Genomic DNA, 23966 nt, shown 5'->3' with positions numbered 1-23966 from the left:
ACTACTGGCATTTGAAGCCATGTCCACATGACATCAGCCACAATCCATATGTAGTTTCTTGAGAAACACTGCTATTTGATGCATTTTCCCTCAAATCAGCTTTCATCTGATTTGAAAACGTAATCCACAATCATTTCAAAATTAAGGTGAAGTATGTATATTTACATGCACAGATGACAGCTCCATGAGCAGAAGCTCAGGGTGAGTGGGTTGTAAGGTAAAGGTAAAGGTACCCCTGCCTTTACGGGCCAGTCTTGACAGACTCTAGGGTTGTGCGCTCATCTCACTCTAGAAGCCGGGAGCCAGCGCTGTCCGTAGACACTTCTGGGTCACGTGGCCAGCGTGACAAGCTGCATCTGGCAGGCCAGCGCAGCACACAGAACGCCGTTTACCTTCCAGCTGGTAAGTGGTCCCTATTTATCTACTTGCACCCGGGGGTGCTTTCGAACTGCTAGGTTGGCAGGCGCTGGGACCGAACGACGGGAGCGCACCCCGCCGTGGGGATTTGAACCGCCGACCATGCAATCGGCAAGACCTAGGCGCTGAGGTTTTACCCGCAGCGCCACCCGCGTCCCTTAAGTGGGTTGTAGGCTTGAGGAAAACAAACAGGTAATGTGCATTAGGTGAAGACATCCTTGCCCCCTCTCTGGTGTGCACAGCAACTTGGCAAATGTGACTTAAAACACAGCAGGGAGGATGGGGACTACAACCTTGCTGCATTTTAAGCCACTAATGTGTACATAGCCTTAAAGGAGTAGGTATCACTCACCAGTCACCTGTATTCTAGCCAAGGCTACAAACAAAACATGAGCTCAAGGAAACATACTGACCAAAATTAGAAAAACGCACCCCTGATTTCAGGTACCAACTTTTGTTGGTGTCAGCTTAGAGAAGATTTCCTGAAATATAACTGGGATGGGGTTAGAAGACAGAACACTTATTTTTAGTAGTTCTCAGGTATTTTTCCTGTTTTGCAGTAGGTAAGACCAACGGAATATAAAGGCTATTTATAAATAACTTGGAAATTCTTGGATCCCAAAAGAATGCTTAAAGGTAAAGGAACTCCTGACCATTAGGTCCAGTCGTGGCCAACTCTGGGGTTGCGGCGCTCATCTTGCTTTATTGGCCGAGGGAGCCGGCGTACAGCTTCCGGGTCATGTGGCCAGCATGACTAAGCCGCTTCTGGCGAACCAGAGCAGCGCACGGAAACGCCGTTTACCTTCCTGCCAGAACGGTACCTATTTATCTACTTGCACTTTGACGTGCTTTCAAACTGCTAGGTTGGCAGGAGCAGGGACTGAGCAATGGGAGCTCGCCCTGTTGCGGGGATTTGAACCGCCGACCTTCTGATTGGCAAGTCCTAGGCTCTGTGGTTTAACCCACAGCACCACCCGCGTCCCTAAAAAAAGAATGCTTAGGCCACTTTTAAAACCTAAAAGGGTGCATGTAACCTCTAACAAAAGAGCTCTTACTTCTATGATGCAATATTTAAGGTGTTCCTGTTTTATTCAGCTGCTCCTTATAAGGTCAAACTTTTGAAAGTCAAGCCATTTAAATTAAGTTCCAAGTTCATCCTTTTTATGAAGAAAATGGGGAGGACTGACTTTAAAGTAACCAATCCTGGCATAAGTTGACCGCATTCTCTCCTGATTGGCTTACTTGACCATTCTTGGAACATAGGACATAGAGCTTTTAAGTTAATAACTTTAAAAATGCTGACACTCGGCTTGTGCAGTACAGGCTGAAAGAAAAGCTGTCTCTCCCTTTTTCTCTTGAAAAGAAACAGAATAAAGTTGTAGAGCCTCCTCCTGGTTAACCACAACCTCTGTGAGCAATAAAGAAGATTCAGCATATATACAGAGCAGAATGAGCAACTGATTCATTCACAGGGATGGTGAATAATAATTAGAATGTGGTCACGTGACCTCTACAATTAAGATCCAGGCACCACTAAGAGTATGTAGAGTTGTTTCTTACACCCCTAAACCCTGATATCTTACCAGAATTACTCCTAGCTGCAAGGGCTTATCGGGAACGTCAGGGAACACATGGCATAAGTGTTGAAAAGATGCCTCATCCACACATTATTTAGTTGCTAAGTTTATTTTTCAGGAGGAAAGGGGGGCGCTAGGGGCCTCTCTCTCTTAGTAACCGTCTTAACAGCCATCATCAACTTCGGAACAGGCCGTAAAAATGTACGGCCAAGTAGGATTCGTGCCGTTTTGTTTTAACTTCTGTTGAATTTTAACCGCTTCGCAGCTTGACGAGGGCGAGATGTTCGAGAGATGCTTCGGACGTTTCTCAAGAGGGCAGATCCCGCACAAGCCCAGAAGTAAGTAGTTTTGCCTCGTGTCAGCCCAGCTGCCGAAGGCTGCGATACGGGGGCGCTTTACTCGCGAGTAAACAGGTTCCACAAAGAGCCGTCGACACGAACACACACATTACACACCCCTCCAGATCAGGCTACGGGTCTCCGTCGCCCTCATCGCCTCATCTTTTGTTTCCCATCTCAGAGATGCCACCCTCCCACCCCTTTCCGCGGTCCCCTTGCCTCCTCTCTGACCCTTGAGGGACTCCCCGTCCCACCCCCTTTACCTTGTAATCCTCGTAGTCGAGGTTTTGCAGGCGCTCCTTGCCGGAGCGGGCCCGGATTTCGACGCTGCGGGCCGGGGCTTCGTCCGGGGGCGCGTCGGGCTCCGGCGGCGGCTGCTGGGGCTCCTGCTGCCGCGACGGGGCTCTCCGGGCCCCTCTCTGCCCAACGCTGAGCGCCGCGAAGTCCAGCGTCTTGCTCTCGAAGGCGCCCTCCACGCTGCAGAACATCCCGCCATACTTCTGGCGGGGCACTTGGTCGGCGGTGCCCGGGCGCGCCAGGTACACGGGCAGCTCCTCATCCTCCTCCTGCTGGTGAGGCTCCCCCCGCTCCCGGCCTCTCCGCCTGCCGCTCGAGGTCATGGCCGCCGCAGGCAAGGCAGCGCCAAACAACGCTCGGGAGCCCAAGCCGCCGCCGCCGCCGGGTGGCAAGTCGAGCCCCTTTCGCCTGCCTGCGAGGAAGGAGGAGGAGGAGGCGGGAAAGGGGGAGAGAGCGCCTCAGCCGGCTCCTCTGCCGCAGCCGCCGCGCCTCAGCTCAAGCGCGGAGTGACTGGCTGACGGGGAGAGAGGGAGAAAGAGCGCCTGATGGGAGGGAGGGAGGGAGGCGGCGGCGGCGGCGGCAGGGCTGCCCGGCCGGCCACGAGGACTTTTCCTCACAAGACGAGCACCGGCCGCCGCTGCCGTGAGGGGGAAACGGCGCCCGCTCTTCTTAGGCTGCGTTTGTGTAACGGCAACGGCGGGCACCTGAAGCGCCCGGCGCCGAAGCCCTCAGGCAGCAGCGGCTCGCCTCCATCCTCGCGACGTCCCTGACAGGACGGCCTACTTTTTTTTTAATCTGTGTCTCTTCTTCGCAGTAGTTTGTTGGGGGAGGGGAGGGGGGAAACATGCCAGGAAAGAAACTTCACCGGCTGAACTTCTGCTTTTCACACAAGTGCTAAGGGGTGGGGTTGAGAGAGGGAGAAGTGCCAATTTGAATAAAATATTGGGGGGGGGGAGAGAGAAATAGGTCACATGATGCGGTGCACGCACCCTATTTGAATGACAATGCCCATCAACTTTGGGGGGTCCTGGCCATCTCAAATATTTTAGGGGGTGCGCGAAGGGAACTCTGCCCCCAGGAGTTGGCTCCTAGGGTGAGAGGTTCCTTACATCAGGTGTGGGGTATCTGTGGTCCTTGAGATGTTGCTGAACTACAATTTCCATCATCTCTGGCCATTGGTGAGAGGTTCCTTATCTGGACCTCCCGTGTTTTTAATAGGAACTGGACTTGCAGAACGGAAGGAGGCATTTGGTGGTTTATCAAATGTTTGCCCGAACCTCTTTCCTGGGTTACTTCTACTGTGCACAACATGCATAAATGTAAGAAACATTCATAACAAATATAAGTCTTAACATGCGGAATAATAATAATAATAATAATAATAATAATAATAATAATTTATTATTTGTACCCCGCCCATCTGGCTGGGTCTCCCCAGCCACTCTGGGCGGCTTCCATAAAAACAAAAAATACACTAAAATATCACAGATTAAAAACTTCCCTGAACAGGGCTGCCTTAAGATGTCTTCTGAATGTCAGGTAGTTGTTTATTGCTTTGACATCTGCTGGGAGGGCGTTCCACAGGGCAGGCGCCACTACCGAGAAGGCCCTCTGCCTGGTTCCCTGTTGCTTTGCTTCTCGCAATGAGGGAACCGCCAGAAGGCCCTCGGCGCTGGACCTCAGCGTCCGGGCAGAACGATGGGGGTGGAGACGCTCCTTCAGGTATACTGGGCCGAGGCCGTTTAGGGCTTTAAAGGTCAACACCAGCACTTTGAATTGTGCTTGGAAACGTACTGGGAGCCAATGTAGATCTTTCAAGACCGGTGTTATGTGGTCTCGGCGGCCGCTGCTGAAAATGACAGTTGGTGTCAAATAGGACTTTAGCAAGTGGGGCTTGCTAAAAAACGACCTTCCAAGACATTTGTAGTGGCCAGGTGGGCCAAATTAGGCCCATGGGCCGGAGATTCCCCTATGTTGCCATAGCTCACAACCAGTGACATCCTACCCTATTGTGACTGAATGTGCAGGCAAGTTAGGTAGTACTTCAGGTGGAATCCCCATGCCTTCCAACAACCACATTGTGGGCATATGTTCAGCAGGTGCCATTTTTCCTGGGGCCACTGCACCAAATGAATTTCTGTACGCCATGTACATATTAAAGTTACAGGAAGATTGCAATCGAAAGGTAGCAAGTTTGGGAGTATTTCATTTCTAAAATAAAACATGGATACCTCTCCTCCTAAATCCCAGATGTATGGAAGCTGAGTGCAGTTATTTAGTAACATAAGGAAAATGTTCCCTGCCCATGTTCTACATTATTATTATTTATTACATTTGGATACCACCCTTTAGCTGTAGATCTCCGAGAAGTTCCCAACACAAAACTACAATATAAAAAACCCCACAAAATACATAATGAAAACAGAAACAACCCAATTATCACCTCTTCCACAACACATCCAAAAGGGCATTGGATGACAATCAGCCCAAGGCCTGGTTGAAGGTGAACATTTTTGCCTGGTGCCTAAAGGCAATGTAAGAGAGAGCAGTCCACAACTGGGGAGCCACTGCAGAAAAGGCCAATTCTTGTTTTGCCTCGTCATCATTACTCCCCGAGGCCAGGAACTGGAACTGATAATAGTTTCTAGCTAGGGTTGCCATATGTCCTCTTTTTCTAGGACACATTCTCTTTTTCATGATGAGAGTCATAGAGATCCATAGTTAAAAGTATAAGTCAGCAAACGTGTCTTCTTTTTTGCTCTTCAGAATATGGCAAGGCTATCTAGCTCAAGAGAGCATAATGAAGGAATGTTATGCAAAGTTTCATTTTTATCCATGAAAGTTTAAGGCATGTAAGACTGCTCGGGACTGAGGCCTCTTTTTTCTTCCAAACTGAAGTTTATTTTCTAACAGAAGCCATGATTTTATATTTCCATACACATCTATAATCACAAGACTTATAGCTAAATTAAATCATATCTCTCCCTAAATAAAGACGTTGAAGTAAAGACATGATGGTACAGCATGTACTCAGTCTCACTGAGGTCAACATTAGGCACATAGATAATAACACATTTGCTTAGTGAAAACTAGCTTACCAGAGGCTCACTTATAATTTGTAGAGTTGCTACTCATTGCATGAGAGGCAGAAATAAACAGATGTATCTTTTTCCATCCATATATCCATGCCAGGAAGGACTTTATGTTTTGATTTCTGCCTGCCTATAGTAACTTAATGGGACGCGGGTGGCGCTGTGGGTTAAACCACAGAGCCTAGGACTTGCCGATCAGAAGTTCGGCAGTTTGAATCCCCGCAACCGGGTGAGCTCCTGTTGCTCGGTCCCTGCTCCTGCCAACCTAGCAGTTTGAAAGCACGTCAAAGTGCAAGTAGATAAATAGGTACCACTCCGGCGGGAAGGTAAATGGCGTTTCCGTGTGCTGCTCTGGTTCACCAGAAGCGGCTTAGTCATGCTGGCCACATGACCCGGAAGCTGTATGCCGGCTCCCTCGGCCAATAAAGCGAGATGAGCGCCGCAACCCCAGAGTCGGTCACGACTGGACCTAATGGTTACCTTTACCTTTATAGTAACTTAAGATAAGGAAAACTCTTTTCCATAAAAAGACAGTAGTTCTAAATACCTCAAGGACCACCTCTCACAATGTGAACAGACCCAGACCCTGCGCTCCTTATCTGAGGCCCTTCTTTGTGTGCCTTCTCCACAAGAGGTGTGCAGGGTGGCAACACAAGAACAGTGCTTTTGTGCGGTGACTTTTCATTTGTGGAATGCTGTCCCCAGGGAGGCATGCCTGGCACCATCATTATATATCTTTAGATACCAGGCCTTTGGCTTTTAACTATCTGTGGCTTTTAAAAGTGATTGGGATGTGTTTAATGCTTTTATCTTTTCCCTTGGTTTTAATATATTTATGTGAGATTTATTGTATGTTTGTTTGGTTGTAAATTGTTTTGGGTTGCCCTAGGCAAGATAAAGCAACTGATAAAATAAATAAATAAATAAATAAATAAATAAGAATGAATGAATGAATGAATAAAGGCAACTTCACATAAAGCAGAAAATAGCAACACACATAATCATATTTACTTGCCATTTACTTTTTTACCTGCAAACTCTATATTGATTAAATAATAAATATGCACAGGTAGAGTTGTGTGATACAGTTTGTTTATGAGACTATTACGGTAAGTTAATTCCATCAGACTATTGTAATGATCAAATTGTTTGTTTTGACTGCTTGATGACCAAGTTTGCTTTTTGTGGTGTGGTTTAGCATAAATGTTAAAGTGCATCATAACAACAGGCTTCAAAGCTCTGTGTTGCTAAGTACTTTTTTTTTTTTTTTGCTCCCACATCGTGCAAGTCTTTAAGGTTCCACCGTGCCCTTCGTTGTTTTTGCTAAAATGGACTGACATGGCTATGCTTCTGGAAAATGTGCAGGTTTGATTACTGTAAATCAAAGTGTGACAGCTACAAGTTTCATGAATTCCCAACAAGCTGCTGCTCTAAAGTAAAAAATAAGGATTCATCTGAGACAGTAAGTTGCAGACGTACAAAAATGTTGGCAAGCTAGGAAACTGCAAATCCTGCTCCACAGCAAGGCATTCCTTAAATGTGTGACAAGGTAAAAGGAGTGAAATGATGAATCTGCACATCTCGCATGCCGTATTCACCAAAAGAGATTTCATTGTTCCCAAATGCACGTTAAAATCAAAGATAACTCTGGACTGCTTACCATTGTTATTTTCATGATGACTCCATTTTAAGTTGTAGTAATTCTTCCTTGTGAAAGATATAATGCTGATCTTGAACTCACATTCTAATCAGTGTTACAAGAACCCAAAGACTGTACAGTCTTCAACACTGATAAGTTTCTACAACTGTCAAAGCCACTACTTGTGGAGGGTGTGTGTGTTTGTGTGATTACATTATAATGCATAATACTGTACATATTATTACACTTATTCAATTACCATAGTCACTTGAGTCTAATGCGCCATCGAATCTAATGCACACCTCAATTTTCATAACTTTGAAACAAAACAAAAAAATTATTTGCTGGTGAACGTAAATGCGCCATTGAATCTAATACCCACCTTAATTTTTGCAATGTAATTTGGCCAAAAAAAGCGAGCATTAGATTCGAGTAAATACGGTATTAATGATATACTTTTGCTCCTATTTAAGGACTTCTTTAAAACAATTCAATGTCATATTTACTCTTACTGTTATTCAGACAGCAACTGTATACCAAGAGATTAGTCATCATCTTTCAGTGATCTCTGAATCCGTTGCATACATTTAATCATAATCGTAAGAGTTAGTAGGTAGAGCAGAATAGGGTTCATATGGTTTTTATTAAGTGATCATAAGAACACCATAGTCGCTGTCAAAATAGCATCTTTACCATGCGGTCACTGGCTATACCAGAAAGGTCCTGAATTGCAATTTATTGATAGGGAATTAAGGATTATGGATCTCTTGTGGAAAAACAAATAAATGGGATTTCAGTGTATCAGGAGAAAGCTGCTAGAATCACACAGAGAGCTGCCCTGTGTGGTGAGCAAGTGACCTGCCAAATGGCAGGTTTTCAGTGAGGTATCCTCTGGTCCTGTACTGAGTCTCTCCACTCAGGCTAGCCATTGGATACTTCTGGACAGGAGGGAAAATTGGATTCCTGCTTGAGGAATGAAGTCTTTCCTCAGTGGGATGTTATTGTATCCTTAGCCCTGTCTCCCAGTTTGTCCTTTGCTTCTGCACTGTAGTTGGTCTCTTAGTTCTTGCTAACTCTTATTTCTCTTTACTCCTAGCTTCTGGCATGTCCCACAACTCTTAGTTCCTAGCTCACTTCAGATGGTTGCCCATACTAACAGATTCCTCTGTTCGGTAGGTAAGTGGGTGAAGAAAGGGTAGTGTAAATGAATCTGTGCGTACCCAAAGGTAGAATCCATTTATACAGCCACAAGCATCCTGTTTAATGTTAGACACCACTGTAAAAACTATGGGAGTCTCCTGTGTGCACAGCTCAGTTTGCGGTGTTTTTCTTTCTGTGCACAGTTATGTGAATTGTTCCTTATGAATGTTTGCATGAAAATATTTATTTATTATATACAGGGTGGCCCAAAAGTAGGTATACTGCTTTAGAATCCAATTTCTTTGTTCTTGACTCAAGTTCTCATCATTCACAATATCAGTAAAGAAAAATAATCCATTGATTGATTGAATGTATAGCTACTTTTGGGTCACCCTTTATTGTATCACATACTTACACAGTCTGCCATCCAGAACTGACCAGATCTATAACTTCAGCTAGAAAGCAGCAGACCACTCACAGGACTCTGACTGCTATCAGTTTTTTGTTTTTTAAAAATTTCTCAAGATCTGCTGACTAGACTTTCATTGACTAGACTCAATGACTGTGCAACATAACACAACAGCCATTCTCAGAGATAATTGTCAGCATGTCTGGTTCCCTCTCCTACTCCTGCTACTACCATCTCTGACTTATTCTCATGACTGAAGTCATCTGTGAAGCTGATGTCAGAAGCCACAATGAGTTTTGTTTAAGAAAAGTCTATCAGTGATTAGTAAGATTCACAGGAGAAAACTCTCAAAACAATAAATTCTTCCTCTCATACACACCACTGTCTGTATAACGGACTCCAAAACCAACAATGGTCTGTGGGTAAGGAAAATAATGGAATGGAATGGAATGGAAACAAATGATCACTAAATGAGCCCTGATTTTCACCACCCACTGCATAGTAGAGATTTAGGCATGTTTTTGTTTTTTTTACTCTTTAAACAGTTTTTGTATTTCACAATACAAAGGGCTATTTTCCATTTCACACTTAAAATAGCAAATGTTGGGTAAAAAAAACCAAGACTCTGTGGACTTAGGCAAAATAGTACTTTTAGGAACATCTTCTGGAGAAAGGTAGGTCTGAATGGTGCAAGGAACAGACTGGGAGGCAAGTTTAGGGGAGCAGCAAATTTCCCCTTTTCCCTTTGTACAAGCCACCCAGGGAAGTTAGAAGTAGCTGCTGTCTGGATTTCCTGCACAAAGTGATATTGCCGCCAAACTAGATATGATTATTGTTACACAGTTTGCTCATACACTGTTGAGGTTTCTTGTTTGTTTGTTGGGGTGGGGAGAAGCTGGATCAGGACCGTAGCATGTAGAGGAGAGAGCTTTAACACTTTCCCCCCTCCATATATCCTGATTGAACTCTCTCACTCTGTGCCCCCTGACTGTCCACAAAGTTCCCACTCCAGAGCCTTCTGTAGCACAACCCCACCACCTTGGTTGTGGTATCTCATAAGAATGGCAGATCAGGTACACACTACTGCAAAGAGGAAAGAAGGGAGCATCATATTGAGGTTGGGGGGTGGGAGAGGAAGTTGATTAAGCAGCGAAATATCCAGGATTGGCGCTGATAGACTTTCAAATAGCAGCATCTTAACCAGACAGCCATGCAAGAGCAGCTAATGGCTCTGTCTCAAAACCTCATTATTCTGTTGCATTACTTAAATGGATGACAAATCTCCAAGTGACTCCTTTTACAGTATTATCGTCTGAAATATTAATAATGTCAAAGCTGTGTGTGCTACTTGACAGTACCAAGCACAATCCAATTAGAAGATACAAATATTTCTCAGCATTAGCCTCATTTCCAAATGGCTTAGAAATTGTCCATATCTACTCAGTATTAGGAGAGAGCAAAAAAGAAAAGGAGGGGTGTGCCATTAAGGATGGGTCAGTAAGTAGAAATGTTCATGTTGAGTGTTAGAAAGAAAAGGGTGGAAAACTTTAATAGTACTGAGGTGGAGCAGGAGGGACCGTGGTTGGAATGAGGAATTATAAAACAGTTGCCTAACAAGCATAATGTAACTGTGTGTACTATATATTTCAGAATAAAAATCCTGGAAATGGAGAACTGATCAGGGCAGGATGCAGCCAAATATGATTAATTTTAAAATTAACAGCCAAAGTCTTGACAACCTGGAAAAGAAGTGAAATTGTCCCAAATGCAAAATGACTACACTTATTCCAGAGTCAACACTAAAAGAATTGGGACCAAAGGGATATCTACACATAAGGCTTTCCCTATAGAAGTTGTTGTTGTTGTTGTTGTTGTTGTTGTTGTTGTTATACCCCGCCCAGTTTACAGCATATATGAAAGCAGTGCTTTTTTTTCTAAAAAAATGTTTAGGGGTACTCTCATTTTGACTCGAAGAAAATCACCAGGAAAGTAAATGAAGCTGCCATTGGAGGTGGTAACAATGGAACTGACCAATCACCGTGCTAGATCCCAACTCCTACTTCACACATTAGCTTGCTTCCATCTGAGACCGTGACAGGAAATGAGGCCGCCATCGAGGGTAGCAACAGAACTGACGATTCACCGTGCTAGAGAAGAAACTTTAAAAATTACTTTTTTTAGTTTCTTCTCCCGTTAGATTCACAAAATAGTTAGGGGTATGCGTACCCCTGCATCCCCCCAGAAAAAAGCACTGTATGAAAGCATAGTAAAACATCAAAAATTAAAAAACTTCCTGAAGGGAGGGGGTTCTACAGGGAGGGTGCCACTACCGAGAAGGCCAAACAGAAGAATTCAGCTGCCTTCTGTACTTTTGTTGTCATGTGTTACAACCTTTAATGCATACACTCCAACATTTCTCTGACGAAAATAGAGACATCTTAAGGAAAAACAGGACATTCTCTGATCAAATCAGAAACTGGGATGGCTTCAGTAAATCCAGGACTGTCTCTGGAAAATAGAGACACTTGGAGGGTCTTTTACTGTATGTAGCCAGTATATAGCCTGTACTTCCTTGCATACGTCAGGCAAGCATGTACAGGATGTAAATGTGGGTATTATTTTGCTTGTGCTATCTTGGTGCACTGCACTGACAACACAATCTTATATGTTTACTCCGAAGTAGGCCCCACTTACGAAGGTAAATGGGTATAGAATTGCAACTTAAGTGAGCATGTTTGGGATTTTCCAAACCCTTCAGGAAAAAGCCATAGTCACATTTAAATTTCAAGTTTAGTTTCTGAGACTTAACATACAATACTTTGAACTCATGCCCTATAATGCCATATTCTTCATTCAGCAACCCAAATTTTTTTCATGTCAGATTGCTTTATAGAAAAGTAAACTAATTTTTAAAATGCTTACTTTAATGGAAATGACAGAAATACTATTTCAGCATCAGACACTTGGAAATGCTAAGAAGCTCCCAAGTGCTTTGCCAAGCAATTCGTAAGAACAACTATGAATGAGGAAGAATTGTCCAGCCTTCTTCAAAATATCCTTTAAGCAAATCCCTTTTCACAGGAGGATTAGTTAATGAAATGAGACATAACCACTCCACATGGTATGGTGTTCTATAATTTTTTGACTCCTAGAATTCATCGTCCATTTTCTTTGTTGCTTGTTGTGGGTCGGCTAGCTAGGTTTTGTGAAAACAGAGAATAATTTTTAACTAATATGTCTTTATGAACTTATCATGGGGAAAAACCACTTGATTTTCACCATAATTTTTAGTATATGTAATTGTGGGAAACATTTCTTACATTTTGCTATTATGCAAATGACAGAAACCAAGTTACTAATAGCAAATTCCTGTTGGTTTACTACTCTGTCTGTATGTCCCCTACCAAGGTAAGATGGAATGCCACAACATATTTTCTGGTGTTTTGTCTAATTTCAGCGTCTCCCACAAATGATTCGTAGATTATTCATCAAAACATGTGTTATCAAACACCTCTTTATTTTTAGTAGACCTCTTTTTCCAAACTCTCTATAGTAAGCCAAACTGTGTGATAAAAACTGAATGGAGATCAGGAGGAAAGTGGAAACACTGCAATTATCAGCTTCCTCTTTATGTGCAATCTGGCTTTCCTAACAACTGGAAACCTTGGTGTTATCAGGAAATTAGGGCCCAGTTTTCCACAGTGTGTAATTTTTTAAAAGGTCTTTTCTATACAGTGGTACCTGGGTTACATACGCTTCAGGTTACATACACTTCAGGTTACAGATTCCGCTAACCCAGAAATATTACCTCAGGTTAAGAACTTTGCTTCAGGATGAGAACAGAAATTGTGCTCTGGTGGCGCGGCGGCAGCGGGAGGCCCCATTAGCTAAAGTGGTGCTTCAGGTTAAGAACAGTTTCAGGTTAAGAATGGACCTCCGGAACGAATTAAGTGCTTAACCTGAGGTACCACTGTAAAGGGATTAGTAGAAGGCAGCCTTGGGCATCAGTTAGCAGTACAGAGTCTCAAGCAGAGATGTGCTATCCCAAGCCCACATGTTCCCAGCATGTTCACACTCCTGTCTCAGTGACGTCTACTCCATCTCCACAGAATGGAAATGGCAGGATACCCAAGGGTGTAATCTACAGGGAGCCAGCTTCAGGCACCAGGCCCGTTGGCAGACCAACTCTGCTTTGCAAAGATGTCTGCAAGAGTGACATGAGACCTGGCAACATTAACCCCACCATGTGGGAGTCCCTTGCAGTCAACTGCAGCACATGCAGACAAACATTCAGGTTGTGTATCCACAGCAGTGACCAGAGGAGGAATGACCTCTGGGAAGAGCGCAGAGAGAAGAAATGCCGTGGTGCATCTGTAACAGCCCAACTGGACGCCTTCATCTGCCCCAGGTGTAACAAAACACGTCTCTTCCTCATCAGTCTCTACAGCCACAGCAGGCGCTGTAACTCTCCAATGGTTTGACTTCACCCCTGAAGGTGTACTCTCCCATAGTTTAAGACAGGTGGGGAACCTCAGGTCCAAATGTGGCCCTCCAGGATTCTCTCTCTGGCCCATGGAACTCTCCCCAGACCACACCCCTCACTGTGCACCACAAGTGTTTTTGGCTGGTTGCAATGTGCCCTTGAACTTTGGCAAACTCTTGTTTGTCTAGATGGGAGACAGCAGTATATATTAGTGTGTGCAGACTAGCCTGCACAAAGGTAAAATTTACATCACTCTCAAAAGGTGGCCCAGAAGGGAATGAAAATGCTGAAAAAGGTTCTTCACTGATGCTTTACATTTTTAACAAAAAAACACTGATTCCTCTTCAAGCAGCAGCAATAATCAACCCACTGATGCCCAGTAGGACTGCCCAGGGCCATTGTAAGGTGAGATGGGGAGGGATAACTGCTTCGTGTCCACTGATGCATTTTTAAATTTACAAAGAATGCACATTCAGCTTGCCTTAACATATAAGACATAACTGAGTTGTGTTAAGTGATTCTGACTTTGCATTCTTCTTTAAGAACTTGAAAAGTGTTTTGCATTATCAGTTTATCTCCAACTATGCCAGCATATTTTGCACGCAGACCCCAGCAGAGGGAAGGTGCCACGATCTACCTCCTACCCACTACCTTTAACCTAGTGCTGTCAACTCTGACTCACAGAGGCCTTTCTCAGCCCTGCTGTTTGAAATCCTCTAACAGGAGATGCCAGAGTTTGGACTTTAGGATTTTCTGCATGCAAAGCACTTGCTCTACCACTGAACTATAGTCCATCCTCAGTAGGATAGATCTCAGCTGATATTTCAACTCAAAAGTGCTTATACGGTGCAGTGATTTAAAAAAAAAAAATATTAGTAGCATCCCTCCCTCAGATGTGGGTCACCTCAGTCGAAACCAAATAGAGCACTGTGGTATAATAAATCTAGTTTTTATTCTTGCTCTATTTTACATTGGGCATGAGAGTTATTTATAGACACCGAGGGACAACTTCCCCCATCCCTGAGTCTTTATGTTTCTGGATTGTCTCATGTGGGTCAAATGATTTAGGTGCTTGGAGAATAAAATATTTTGGTGATTACACACAAACAGCTGCTTTCAGGGCCATGACCACAACATTCCTCTTAATGTTTGTCTTTAAGTCTGTTACATCCTGTCTTATACCAGCTGCACTTTATCTTTGTTCCCAAAGAAGAAGAAGAAAGCTAACATCAGGTAAACAGTGCTGCTCAGTATTTGTTTTCCAAACACTTTTGCTTAGCACTTCATACCATTTTAAGTGATGAAGTTCATTTGTGTCCCAAGAAGTTTAGGATGGTGCATGTGGTTCTCCCCCGAGAAATGGGTTAGATTGAGAGTTCAGGACTGTCCCAGAGTCACTTAGTAAGCTTCATGCCTGATCAGGGATTTGAACTTCGGTCTTCACAGCCCTAGGCCATTGCTGTATCTTAGGCTTCTCCAACCTGGGCCTTCCAGCTGTTTTGGACCAGAACTTCCATCAATCCCAGCCAGCATAGCTGGAGTGCACTACAGTGGTACCTCGGGTTAAGAACTTAATTTGTTCTGGAGGTCCATTCTTAACCTGAAACTGTTCTTAACCTGAGGTACCACTTTAGCTAATGGGGCCTCCCACTGCCGCCACACCACCACCGCACGATTTCTGTTCTCATCCTGAAGCAAAGTTCTTAACCCGAGGTACTATTTCTGGGTTAGCGGAGTCTGTAACCTGAAGCATCTGTAACCTGAAGCGTCTGTAACCCGAGGTACCACTGTAGTTAGAAAAAACTGCTCTGACTGCTACACCATGATTTTTGTCTCATCCTTTCACAATTATCTAGAAAATATGAACTCCTTGGAGGAAGGCAGATAACACAAATGAAATAAGGAATAATACCAAGGAAATAACTGTCTGCCCCCCCACACATACATACTCCTTATTCATCCCAAACCAACCATCTGAAAGTCAAGGCCTTAGGAGGAAATTCCTCTTTTCTTTGCTACCACCACATCAGTGGGAAATGATATTAAAATGGTTTTCTAGTGGATCTGGAGACAGCACCCTTTCATAATTGTACACAGAAGACAAGTAATGAGGGAATAACCCGATTGGCATAGCTGATATATAGCTAGCACCATAGATCATCTATTGAAAATGCAATAAAGGGAAATTACAATGGGAAGGACACTGTAATTATATATTTCCTCTTCTAAGAAAGTAGGCCTGGCAGAAGGGCAGCCCTCGGCATTTTGCACAGTCAGGAATAATGTTAACAATAACTCAGAATTGTTAAGGCTGAAAGTGAGCAGAGTTTTTCTTTACATTGCTATGTCTCCTGCACTACTTCTCATGTCCACCTTTCAATGGTTGTCCCACATAGCCAAAACAGGATGTGCTGAACTGTTGTGTCTTCATGTTGCATCTTCAAAGCAAGATACCTCCATTGGTACATTGGGAAAGTGCTTTGAATCCTGATCCTATTATCCACCAATGGGATTCACCCTAGAAAGAGCTTTATGAAGCGACCAAACACAGGCAGTCTCCAGAATCTGTTTGGCCTTTTGTAAAGAGTCTGCCAGCGGTTACTCTGATGCATGACTCATTTCTCCCAGCAATGGCAGTAAGTCTGTCGTGGTCCACCCAAGCAAATATATTTATTTTGTCACTTAAAGGCTTAACTTGGCAAAGAATTCAAGGGCATTTCAGTGTCTTGATCCCAGCTGGTCGTGGATTGCCAGGTTAAAGCAATGAGCTTTAATCTTAGGTTAGCATATGCTTCTTCAGAGCCAATATTACATTCCTAAGAAATTATAGTTATTTTTATTATTGTACTGTATATAAATAGCTTGTTGCATTTGCATTCATTTCATGCTTGAGGAAAGCAATACCATGCAGTGACTGCATGAATGATCAGGGGGCTGTACCACCACCATGGAGGCCCCCATTTCACCCATTTTAAGTACAGCAGAGGAGACACTCCTGCCAGCAGTGTAATCTCCAATGGTTGCCACCACACAAGGGTGCATATAAGCCTATTCGGAACTTCAAGAAGTCAACTAGTAAAAAAACAAACCCCAGCAAACAGAATTAAAATGTCTTCCCAGAGGTCTATTAGAAGACTTCCTTGTTTGCTTTACAAGTTCTCACTACAAATTGTGTAGCACCACTAACATAGCTAGTGCTATGACCTTCTAACATAGCTAGGTTATGACCTTCAGTGGCCAGACTGGGATTTAGGTTTACGACTGGCATTTCTGAAGACCTGCCTCCTCCTATATGAAATTGCTTATCCACTGAAGTCATCGGTGCAAGCCCTGCTCCAAGTCCTCCCATTTCAGAAGCAAAATACGTGGTGAAGGACCCTTGCATTTGCAGTCTTTGGAACACCCACCGCAGAAAAACTGAGTCAGTGCCATCTTTTACACATCAAGGCATTTTCCTGATGGCTGCTCACTGTTAGTTGCTCTGCTTCTCAGACTTAGTTTTTGATGTGTTTGGGCATATGGTTGGGTTTTTGTTTCCATATTTCCATGTATTAGCTGATTTCTAAAAATAATTTCTAAAAATGATCTTAAATAAGCCATCTTGGGCACTAAAAGATGGGAAGGCAAATATGAATATTTGAAATAATAAATACTTGTGATTATGTTTATATCATGCCTTTCTTCCATGGAACTTAAGATGACATGCACAAGATTCCCAGCTGGTCTCCTGTCTGCTCAGTGACCCAGACCTTCAGCAAGGCTGCTACAGGATGTGTCTTCAGGTCATGCTACACCTGCGGTAATGTGTCAGGAGCATATGGATCTGCCTTCTGCCAGATCCATCTCGCTCAGTATTTGTCCATTTGGTCAAATGGATAGCTCAGTTGGTTAGAGCGTGGTGCTGATAACACCAAGACTGCAGGTTCCATCCATGTAAGGGAAAGCTGTATATTCTTGCATTGCAGAGGTTTGGACTAGATGATTCTCAGGGTCCCTTCCAACTCCATGATTCCATAATTCTATGATTTAGCTCAGTATAGGCAGGAGCTCTTCAGCTCAGAAATATTTCTTATCACCATCCTTTTTAGATGGAGATGCTAGGAACTGAACCATGTGTTCTACTGATGATCAGTTATAAGGCCAGAGTACCTCCACCCTGACCCTTCACCAGGAGAAATGTGTTGTGTATGAAACAGCAGAATCCACCTCAGTAAGACAAGGGATCTTATCCACACAATTTCCAAGTTGTTGGTTTTTCCCCCAATACAGGTTTCATGATCTGCTTCCCTTCCAACCCAAAATTTGTATTCACCTCTCTCCTCAAATTAGCATCTGCTTGTCCCATGCAAAGCCCTGGAGTAGAAACTGTCTGTTATGCTCAGAAAGTGACCCTGTCTTACATTAAGGAAAAATATTAAGCGTAAAATAAGTAAATATTTTATTTAGGCTAGCATTATAAACTGGAGGGTTTTTACAGGGAACAATGAGGCTTTAAATACCAGGATGCAAACCATTTATTTCCATCGAAGGCATGAAAAATAAAGCTGATCCCACTTTCATTGTTTGACAGTTTGTTTCTAAAAGCAAATTTCTAAGTATCTCAGCCTCTGGGATGGAGGAGAGTCGTATGTTCAGCATTTGGAGTTTATTTTTTAATGCTTTGCACTTGAAAGAAGAGACATGCAAAAGAAAGCCTACAGAGAGACATACTTTTGGCCATCAAATGAACCTAGATATTGGCAGAAGTTTGTTTTGAGAAACAACGGCTGCTGGACAAAGTAGGAACAGATGAAAATATGTTTAAGTTCTTTATATTCTAAAACAGAACATGTTGCATGTCAGGAAAAACAGATGTTCTAAATGCTGTGAACTGAATCTCAGATTTTTATTTTTTATTTTAAGCCAAAACCTTTCCTACTGCTTTTGTTTCAGGTGCTGGAGAGATTCATCAAAGAACAGGCCCCACCCAACCCCCTTTTCCTAAACTGCTACTTATCCAAATTGACAACATTTCCACCCCTTACCTTTGGACAATTCTTTATTCCACATATCTGCTTTGCCACATGTCACCAGGAACAGGAAAACATGGCCAAGAACTGACAATGTGAGGCACAGATTTATTTATTTTTTAAGGAGGAGGAGAGGGTGAATAAAAGTAGAATCATTATTGTTTAAAGCCATCCGCATAAAGCAGCAGGAGAATTAGCATGAATTAACAAGTTCTCCTAGGATATAGTGTATAGTTAGTAGGAGTTGCCAACCTTTGTTGGCACATTTGGAATTTTGGAAAAGTGCCGTGGGTACCAATAACATGGATGCTGTGGGGTGTGTGGCATAATACAAAACGATGGCTGTGGGAGAGTAACATTAACCCACAATGGCTGCCACATCCAAGAGAGCGGAAAAAGAGGCAGGACCACAGAATGATGGGAGCATGCCACACTCAGCCCCTTCCCCATCAATGGGAAAAGTCTCCTACACCATCTACCACCACACTCTCCTAAAGAAGCTCTTTGTCCCTCTCCTCTGTTCATAATGGAAAGAGGGTAGGTGCCCAGGCCCGGCATCCAATGAAACCTGGTCTTGTTAAGGGGTGTGTTCAATATGGGAGAGGCCAAGACAGTGGAAACAGGAAGACCAATCTGTTTCTTGTGCATTGTGAATTTTTGAGTGGATATTTACTGAGACCTTTTGCAGGTGCCATAGGAGGTACTGTTGTGCATGGGTGCTGCATTGGCAGTCCCTGGAAGGTACTGTAAGGCTGGGAAATCTCATGACTGGAGATCAAATGTGGCCCTCGAGGTCTCTCTGTCAAGCCTTTGGGATTCTTTCCACACCAGACTTCCTACCTCATCTACCCTGTAATACCCTCCTTACTGCCCCTGCAATACACTCCTCAGTACTTTTGTCTGGTTGAAATGTGTCCCTGAATAATGCCACTTTCTTGTCTGGATGGAGGGTGGAAATGTGAGTGTAGAAACCACTGACATCTGTATAGATTGTAACCTACTGCACAGAGACCACATCTGTTGTCTTGCCCACTTTTTGCCTCTGGCCTCACCCACTGCTCCAAAGCTTGCCCATGAGGGAACGCTGCCTTTAAGCTGAGATGTTTTCTTCATTCCTGATGCAGAGATAGATCAAGTAGTGGGCTATCATTGCAGCTTCATGGACTCCTTCAGGGAAGAGGTGTCCAAAGAGGGAAGAGGATACCTTAGAGAAGATTGCTGGGTTTATTGTCTTAGATCAGACATAGGCAAACTCTGGCCCTCCAGATGTTTGGGACTACAATTCCCATCATCCCTGACCACTGGTCCTGTTAGCTAGGGATGATGGGAATTGTAGCCCCAAATATCTGGAGGGCCAATTTTGCCTATGCCTGACTTATGGGGACTTGGAGGGCAGTGTGGGACCTGGCACCTCTGAGATAATATGTTCTCAGTACACTGGTACCTCGGGTTACAGACGCTTCAGGTTACAGACTCCGCTAACCCAGAAATAGTACCTCGGGTTAAGAACTTTGCCTATGCCTGTCTTAGATATATTTAAATGAATCATTTTCATGGAAACACTACTACTGTGTTTCAGTTCATTAACTCGTGGAGTATTTTTTGTGGGCGGGAATAAAGTTATAATCTCACCTCTGGGATGAATTTACCCCAAATTAAAAATGGAGAGGAAGAAATCCATAAAAGAAATGCACATTTGTGGAGAGTATTCAGTGGCTCCTCCTGATTATAAGAGCCAAAGAAAGCTGTCTGCCTTCATCAGTCAAGGAAGACACTGAAGCTCTGGGATTTAGCAAGAGGAGCTGTGGAGATGAAATGAATGAGCTCAAAGTCTTTGGGCATTTGAAGACGCTGTTCGGGAACTGGGCCAACGTAAGGCACAAAAGGCTCCAGGCAGAGTGAGAGATGCAACGTGGCAAAAATGAGAACACTCCACAGATGCTACATTCACAGCCAGTAGTGACTTACTCAGAGTAATGCTCCTACTCAATACATTTAAGGCTAGCATTCATGTCTATCCTGCATTCATTTACTCTTGGCCTCCTCCTTTGCAATGGTCACCAAACAACACTAAGGGGATGGGATTGTAAAGAAAAACCCAGTCTGCAGAAATAACCAAATTGGGGACAAAAAACAACCCTTAAGCTAGCTACTAACAGCAAATATTTTTTCCTTAGGGATTGCTACAATAGGTTGCTGTGCTGCTAAAATCCATAGAGTATGCCTGTCACTCTAAGCATCCACTTGGCGAGTTCAGTTTGAGGTTGTGCATAGCAAAGGCAAACGCAGGTGGCGCTGTGGGTTAAAGCCTCAGCGCCTAGGACTTGCCGATCGAAAGGTCGGCGGTTCGAATCCCTGCGGCGGGGTGCGCTCCCGCTGCTCGGTCCCAGCGCCTGCCAACCTAGCAGTTCGAAAGCACCTCCGGGTGCAAGTAGATAAATAGGGACCGCTTACCAGCGGGAAGGTAAACGGCGTTTCCGTGTGCGGCTCTGGCTCGCCAGAGCAGCGATGTCACGCTGGCCACGTGACCCGGAAGTGTCTCCGGACAGCGCTGGCCCCTGGCCTCTTAAGTGAGATGGGCGCACAACCCCAGAGTCTGTCAAGACTGGCCCGTAAGGGCAGGGGTACCTTTACCTTTACCTTTACTTATAGCAAAGGCAAAGTTCTTCAGGGAAGTTGTTCTGGGTTTGAAATATGTTGGCGCAAACAGAAAAGCCACTGGGATGGAACATTATCAACATGATTAGTGTGGATTTCTTCTCTTGCCCCTCCAAAATCATGAATATTGTTCTTGACAAAGCCAGATTGGGGCTATGTGTAGACATAACCAGAGCCTGGAAGCTTTGTTCATTATTACGTTCCCATTGCCAGTGGCTTGGCACTGGAGCTACAGCTAGAAGGTTCTGTTCTGCTAAGCAGGACAAGGCAGAAGCCTAAGATCCTAGTTTTTAGACCAGGCCTGGCCAATCTGGAGGCTTCAGAATGCCTACCAATATCAGAGGCTCATGTTAGTAGTACCTTAGGTTAAGAACTTTGCTTCAGGATGAGAACAGAAATCATGTGACGGCGGCGTGGCAGCAGCAGGAGGCCCCATTAGCTAAAGTGGTGCTTCAGGTTAAGAACAGTTTCAGGTTAAGAACGGACCTCCAGAATGAATTAAGTTCTTAACCCGAGGTACTATTCCTGGGTTAGCGGAGTCTGTAACCTGAAGCGCATGTAACCTGAGGTGTATGTAACCCGAGGTACCACTGTAATGGAACACTCAATTACTTATAAGTGTCCCTTTCTAATATACAAAGGAATTCATACTATTTAACCAGCACAGGCTGAGGGTTTTGCAATATAAATATTTGGCAAAGACTGTCATTCCTTTGGGCTTTAATCAAGTATCCTGGAAGCTGCAGATTGCCTTCACTGATTTTTTCTCTTTCTCCAAAGTGATATATGAATCAGCACATCCATGTAGCCTAGGCTTATCTAAAAGAACTCTTGGAAATTCTTGGAAGAGAGTGACAGCACTGGTCTTTGAACTTTCTCTTGGAAATATATATACAAAGTGAAAGTGGCTTTGCTGACCTCTTACGAAGAATGTTTATGGGAGAGTCAGTCAGTGTAATTACAGTAGGATTTTCTTTAATTGTAACTGTGTCTATTTGTTTTAGGGGCACATAAAAGTAGTTTTACATTGTGCATAATAAATATGCATGCATTAGTTTCCAAGTTAAATTCTACCTCCACTTAAAAGAAACTAAAGAGGAAGGGATGGGAGTGATCTTTGTTTGTCAAAACAGCTCCTTCAGAGCTAGATGGACCAAAAGAGTACTATGTAAATCAATAAAGTAAATTTCAAAGTCATCATTGCATTATGGAGCAATATAAACTACTAACTGTGAATCTTTCAAACTATCAAGAAACTCACAAGAACCAGAGTATTTACTATTTGGTTTACAGCACAAGCAAAACAGAGTTTTTAAAAGATGTTACAGAAGCACGATTATAGGCTGTAAGCAACTAGCCTTTTCTTCCATCAATATTATCCAAAGCAATCATTTCCAGAGGAGGCCAGCATATTAGTCTCTTGCAGTTGTGTGATACTTTAAGAACTAACTTATTAATTATGACAAAGCTTTTGCTTCATCAAATGCACAAATGTTATCCTGAGTCGTAGGTGTGACATATTTAACAGAATTTGTATGCTATTTAATTGGCTGAAACACCCCTAAAAAAAAATCTAAAATCTTCATTAAAAATACAGATATAATTTTTAAAACACCATATATGCATAACAATGTGTGTGTATAAATACTATTTGTTTATTTTATTTTAAGTATTTATACACCACTTTTCATCAGAAAAGATCACAAAGCAATTTACAGAAAAGGCAAAAAATTAAAGGCAATATGCTAACCGTAAAAATCCATGGTTAAAATATATAAAACATCATATTCCATAACAGAGATTTCCACTCAATACACTAATACTCAGCATTCACATCTACTAACATGCCTATGCCTTAGCCATTCTGCACCTTCACACAGTCACCCACACTCACATATTCCCAACAGTTACAGAAACCCAATAAAGAACTGCAACCTAAATAAGCTGTACAATAGAAGTGCTATTTGGTCTGGTTTCTTCCTTTAGGGCCTGTGAGCCTATACATACATACATGGTTGAGAAGGGAAATAGTAAACAGTAAAGCCAGAAGGAAATTAATGGCAAAAAAGTATGTTTGTTAATACATTTCATTTCAGCTTCACTGTTTACGATTCCCCCACCCAGCCATGTATATAAATACCTAAAACCCAGGACAGCATTTCATGCAATAAAGTGCCAAAAGACTATTTTTTCCAAAATAAGTTACATTTATGCACAGAGTTTTGATTTTCTATAAAGCATTTTTACAAATATGCTGATAGGTCCTCTTTTCCAGGGACCTAATAATCTAATTGCTAATGTGCTGCAAATTATAACATCCTGTACAAATTTCTTTATTTCCCATTACAGCAATCTTTGTTTTACATTTCCGTATTATGCCAAGATCGAGGCTACAAGCCACAAATAACTTGCTCTAGAAAAATCTCAGTGTGCTCTTGCAGAGCAAATAGCAGACACAGCGTTTCCACACTATTCCATTACCACAGGCAAAACCTTCTTTCATATACCTTATGCCTTCTGTATGATTTTTTTTTTAATTAACAACTCTTTTTCTTGATTTTTAGGTCAAGAACAAGAATTACTGCAACTAGGGCAGAACACACCATTTGACAAAAAGACTAAAATCCTACACATAATCAGTGGAACTTATATATGAATAGATATGCATAGTATTAAGATTATGTTATTGCCTTCATTGTATACTTGGATTTAAAGAGAGGAAAAACTATTTTAAATTAGTATTCTGCAAGTTGAATAGAAAACTAGTTACTACGGGATGGGTAGAACTTCCACCTATGCTAGTTTCAGATGTATATTGATTACAGTGGTACATCGGGTTAAAAACTTAATTCATTCCAGAGGTCCGTTCTTAACCTGAAACGGTTCTTAAACTGAGGCGTGCTTTCG

General features: G+C 43.0%; 1 protein-coding gene and 1 long non-coding RNA gene across 9 annotated transcripts in view; one reads left to right on the top strand and one right to left on the bottom strand.

Annotated features, from left to right (window-relative positions):
- DPYSL3 (dihydropyrimidinase like 3) overlaps positions 1–3108 on the bottom strand; it is a 61008-nt gene extending 57900 nt beyond the window's left edge. For both annotated transcript variants that reach the window (XM_079967968.1, XM_079967969.1), the window contains exon 1: positions 2596–3108. In XM_079967968.1, coding sequence (XP_079824094.1) covers positions 2596–2952 — 357 coding nt within the window. In that variant the 5' untranslated portion in view covers positions 2953–3108. The remainder of the gene's footprint in view (positions 1–2595) is intronic.
- On the top strand, positions 1736–23722 carry LOC307211414. Of its 7 annotated transcripts, none has more exons than XR_013836428.1 (5): positions 1736–1956; positions 2260–2332; positions 7010–7183; positions 17090–17174; positions 18325–18623. It is a non-coding gene; the product is annotated as an uncharacterized lncRNA (long non-coding RNA). The 7 variants fall into 7 exon arrangements; XR_013836426.1 differs by adding an exon at positions 23624–23722 and having other exon boundaries at positions 1931–2332; positions 18325–18496; XR_013836427.1 differs by adding an exon at positions 21840–22214 and having other exon boundaries at positions 1931–2332; positions 18325–18496.
- Positions 23723–23966: the final 244 nt, after the last annotated feature.

The sequence above is a fragment of the Podarcis cretensis genome (assembly GCF_951804945.1).
Source record: "Podarcis cretensis genome assembly, chromosome: 2".
NCBI lineage: Eukaryota > Metazoa > Chordata > Lepidosauria > Squamata > Lacertidae > Podarcis > Podarcis cretensis.
Note: the sequence above shows the minus strand (reverse complement) of the source record. Positions and strands in the feature narration are given on the sequence as shown.